Source organism: Gavialis gangeticus, unplaced genomic scaffold (genome assembly GCF_001723915.1).
Source record: "Gavialis gangeticus isolate Ggan-Ray unplaced genomic scaffold, GavGan_comp1, whole genome shotgun sequence".
In the NCBI taxonomy this organism is placed as follows: Eukaryota; Metazoa; Chordata; order Crocodylia; family Gavialidae; genus Gavialis; species Gavialis gangeticus.
This window is the reverse complement of record NW_017729020.1, coordinates 580,567-585,616: the sequence shown is the minus strand read 5'-3', so window position 1 is coordinate 585,616 and position 5,050 is coordinate 580,567. Positions and strand designations below refer to the sequence as shown.

Below are 5,050 nucleotides of genomic sequence, written 5' to 3'. Positions count from 1 at the left end.
AGTGGGTGAGGGCATTGCGTCTCCCTCTCCTGGGAGCCCGTTGTGGCACTGGTGAGGCAGCGTCTCTACTTGTGCTCCCAGGTCCACATTTTCACACAAGAGGCCCACAAACTCACGGAACAGGACGTTTAACATTTTCCCTTTGTCCCACTTTGGTCCGCCCCACTTGGTGGCAGTGCGCCTATCAGACTCCAGACGCTCGCGACACTGAGCAAGCAGCTCATGTCCGCGCGACCCCTCCCTCAGGGCCGGGCAATTAAACTTATCGACGGGAGTGCTCTCCCCTCCTTCTCTTACATGGCACATATACCGGGCAAATTCTTGCGCCGGGGTCGGGTTGACTGTACCTGCGGGGTTAACTCTCACGAGGCTTAGCGTGCCACACACCTCACAGGCCCAGAACATAACTTTCGGGGAGCTCATGACACACCCGAACGCAGCAGGGCTCAAGGTCATGTTCCACTCCTTTCCCCCGGTCGTTAGTGATAGGTAACCGGAGATTTCTTCCCTCGCTGCGGGGCCGCTAGCTTGATGATATGCTATGTGGGCCCATAAATCATCATGGTTTACTAACAGCCGTGTGCCATTCGACCACGGGCAGTAGCGGATTAGGTCACGCTGTATCTTTCCATCATCCCCACCAGATCCTGTTCATGACGCCATGTCCTGCACCATGAGAGGGGCCTTGTGGCACCCTCCGGTTCATGGCAGATCTTGATTTATGGGATGAGGAAGGCTCGGATGCATAATGGTTTTAAATAACAACGTTTATTTACTCACGCCCCTATAACAGTAGTTGGCAGACAACGGAGGTGAGGACACCAGAATTCGCTTGCGTTACACATTGTGAATCGGAAATGAGACGGTCCGGAACAAGTGGGGTATGCCTGAGGGAACAGCGGCGGGAGACAGTCGGGGTGATCAGCCCTAACGAACCACGAGGTCAGCTCAGGTTGCGGTGGAATGGTGGTCTCCCCGAGCAACTGCCGGGCAGGGCTTAAATACCTTGCCACTCCGCCAGGATTTCTCCTGAGCCAATTAGAGGCCGTCGTTCAAGGAACTTTCCAGGCGATCATGCATCGTTCGCATGACCAGCGCATGATCAGCGCGCGTCTGATTACGTCACAGCGCATGATTGGGGGGAGGGGTGGTCTCCGGCTTGACCATGCTCGTAACAGCGCGTGCGGCACAGATGCCAATTTGATCTTTACGCACACATGCCCCTCGTTTTGTCTACACACAGCCCTAGTCACCTGACCTCCTTTTGGAGGTAGGCTGCTCTAATTTGCATTTGCTATTTATGCAATAAACAGATAAACAACAGTCAGCTCTGCCCCACTAGAAGGCAGAATCCATTTCACTCATCCTCTCTCCCTCTGCTTTCTCTCTCTCCTCCTGGCACTACATACTTTCCCCTCATGTTTACCCAGCGGACCGCATTTGAGAGGAAGGATGAAGAATGTTTTTACTAGTGTCTAGATTATGTTCTAGTGAATGGAGTTTGTTCAAATCTATTTTGAACAAGCAGGCCTGAGGTGTGAGGTTTTCTGCTCCCTTGGGAGCAGCACAGAAGTAGGATGGTTCTCATCTTTGTACTCACTAGTTGTGTCTTTCCTGTGAACAAGTTCTAGAACTTACAATGTGTTTTGCATTTGTCCCAGAACTTGTGCAGCCTACTGAGTATGCTCAGAAGGGAAGTGCAGGGTGAATGTAGCAACATGGAATTCAATTTAAACTATGCCAATGCCACTTAGGCACAAGAAGGTGAGATGGGGTAGTCACTTCTAGGAACTACCTTGATTTTTTATTTTTTGATTTGTTCAGCCATAAGAAAGTGTCCCTCTGTCACTGGAACTTAAGAGGATCGAACTTGATTGTTTTAGCTCTTAGAAAAGCTCTCAATCTAGGGAGAACACTCCTCAGAGCTTTGTGTACTTCTTTGTTTCTTAGGCTGTAGATGAGTGGATTGACCAGTGGAGTGAGAACAGTGTAGCAGACAGAGAACACTTTGTTCAGGTCTCTCAGTGTTTTGGTATCTGGTAGCATATAGACAATTATTATTGTTCCATAGAAAATGATCACAACAATGAGGTGAGAAGAGCAAGTGGAAAACGCTTTTTGCCTCCCATTGGCAGAAGGAATTCTAAGGATGGCAATCATGATATAGATGTAGGATGACAGAGTTAACATAAATGGAGTTATGGTGAATATAAAAGCCATGAAGAAAGTAACGATTTCAACTGGGTGAGTGTCACTGCAAGCAAGTTTTACAACTGGAGTGAAATCACAAAAGAAATGGTCAATTTCATGAGGGCCACAAAAAAATAATTGCGACATCAAAAATATAACTGAGAAATTGGCTAAGAAAGCACTTATCCAAGAACCAGAAACAAGCTGAAGGCAGTACTTATTATTCATTAGAACTGCATAACGCAGAGGTTTGCATATTGCTAAATATCGATCATAAGACATCATGGCAAGTAGATAACTTTCTGTAGCTGCCAGAGAACCAAAAAAATAAAATTGTAAGATGCAACAATTAATAGAAATGGTTCTATCCCCAGTCATCAAACTGATCAGCATCTTGGGCAGGATGGTAGAGGTGTAGCATGTCTCCAAGCAGGACAAGTTTCCCAGGAAAAAGTACATGGGGGTATGAAGGTGCTGATTAGCCACAACCAGCACAATGATGAGGATGTTCCCAGCCATGGTCACAATGTAGATCACTACAAAAACCAGGAAGAGAGGAATGTGCAGTTCAGGGAAATCCCCAAATCCCAGAAGGATGAATTCCATAATGGATGTTTGATTTCCCCATTCTGCATTTGCCATAAATTGTTGTTGAGACAATCCAACAGACCTTGGAAGGGAAAATTAAATGTATTTATATACATATCAACATATAAACACACACACATATATATACACACACATATGTAAACTATAGATTTACATATAGTTTTAATTTAATTCATGGCCAGAAATTAATTCCATACCTCTCCCTCCTTTTTTGAAATTCTGTCTTGTGCATAATCAGTGAAATGTTGGGATAGGCTGTAAGAGGTGGTAAGTTCTGTGGCTAACATTCAATTCTTTCATGGTCATCTACAGGGTATTTTTGGCATTTACATGTCCAGAGGAAGACAAAAGTAAGACAGAGTGTGTGTGGCTCAGTAAGGTCACTGCTGACCTGTTAAAAAGGGGGATACTAGATTATGGTCTGGGATCTTGCTGCAACTAGGGCAGAAACTTCCCTCTTTACTGCACTCATTAAGTTTTTTCCAATGACTATGCTGGTGTCTCAGGTTCAGAAAGAGCTCTGGAGAAGGGAGAGGATAGTGCCTGGTGTGTAGTGTTATTGTTAGGGCCTTGTTACACAGTAATTTTAGGCAGCTTCTGGAGCGCTTATCCTAAACTGAAGTCCTCCAGCATCCCAGGATGCAGTGACCCCTCTTGAGTCAGGGTGAGTGGAGATGCCAGGGTGCAGCAGGGCCAAGCATGGTGCTTTGCCCTCCAGGTTCATTGGGCACAGTGAGTGCCACAACCCTGGAGTGCCTGGCCATCATGATTCCTCTTGCTGCTGCCTGGACCAGCTCACTGCTCCTGCTGGCAGTGGCATTGGGAGGTGAGGGGAGGGGGTGACCTCCAGACAAAAAAGTGATCAGGCCCCTCAGAGCTCAGGCAGTGCCTGGCTGGCCAGCAGCCTCACTGGGGGCAGAACAAGGGAGCAGACTCCAGAGAAAAAAAGGATCGGGCCATTTGGAACTCAAGCAGCAAGCTGGTCCAACTGGTGGTGGGAAGCATTGATGCCACTGGGCACTCTGGGGTTGCCGTGCTTGGTCTGCTTGGTGGGAGCAGCGAGCCAGTTCTGCCCCAGTGTATTTATTGGTATTGGCTACTTAGATTACAATCAAGGAATGACTTCAGACACAGCAATACATTCAGAGTGCCAGACTATTATCACCCAGAGCAAACATTTTTATTCTCTACCTCAATTCTACTTCCTCCTCTTCCACAACAGACTAAAAAAGAAGCATACAATATTTGAAGTACTTTTGGTCGACAGCACTGACTATGTTTGCACTAAGAAACATTTTATATAGGCTCCTAGCACTGCCCCTGATCACTATGGTAATACTCTTCTCTCATTTTTAAAGAACCTGGTCTCCGTGGATCTGCATGTATTTTTCATATTCTAGACATTTAAATATTTGAATGGGCATTGACAATTGAAGGTCGGGGGGTGGGGGCAGGGGATAAGGATGTGGCTGGCTTTCCTAACAAGGCAAAAGGTAATTCCATCTCATGGAATTTTTCAATACCTTGACAATGGGTGCCATTTCAGTTGGAATGAAATCCCCAGATTCAAAATTCTCAAGATGGGGAATGATTTCCTGCTGGTAGTGCAGTCTAAATGTGCTACTGCTGTATCACAGACTACAGAAACTCTAGCATTTCCAGCCATCAGTCAGCTACCAGGGTGGAGTAATGTAAACATTAAAGCAATGATCTTGTAAGCTTTGGGGCCTCTAGTTTCCCATAAGGCTGGTTCTTGAGGACCTGGGTGGATAAACTGATCTGAAACCAGGCAGATTTTCATTGGAACCCTACTTGAGTTTCACTGGACCAGCAGATCTCACTTCATATTTCCCGAATTGACAATTTTTCATCAAACAATGGGTATGTTCACCCAGGAAAGTTCAGGTGTGTTTATAACATTCCAACTTACTTGTGCTAGCTTGATATAGCTAACATGGGTGATATAATAGAAGTGAAAATGTGGTAGCACAGGCTTTAGCATGTGCCCACAACCACAGGATAGAACCAGGGTCTTATGGGAGTTGTACCTAATATGTGCTTCTTAGCACATATTAAAGCCCATATCATTGTGCCTTTACTGCCATTTTTATGTCTGATTACTAAATACAGTTAGCAAAGATCTGGATAGGCATGCTACTGTCAAACCTTTATTTTGGTGTGGAGATGTACCAATTGTTTCAACAGAATCTTTTGGACCCTCTCTACAGAATACCTTTAAAACTTTGCCTCG

General features: G+C 45.7%; 1 protein-coding gene across 1 annotated transcript; it reads right to left on the bottom strand.

The window, feature by feature from the left end:
* Positions 1 to 1,845: 1,845 nt before the first annotated feature.
* LOC109295444 (olfactory receptor 11A1-like) lies at positions 1,846 to 2,832 on the bottom strand. Its single transcript, XM_019514296.1, has one exon. The coding sequence runs from the start codon at positions 2,830 to 2,832 to the stop codon at positions 1,846 to 1,848; it is 987 nt and encodes a 328-aa protein (XP_019369841.1).
* Between the last annotated feature and the right edge of the window lie 2,218 nt (positions 2,833 to 5,050).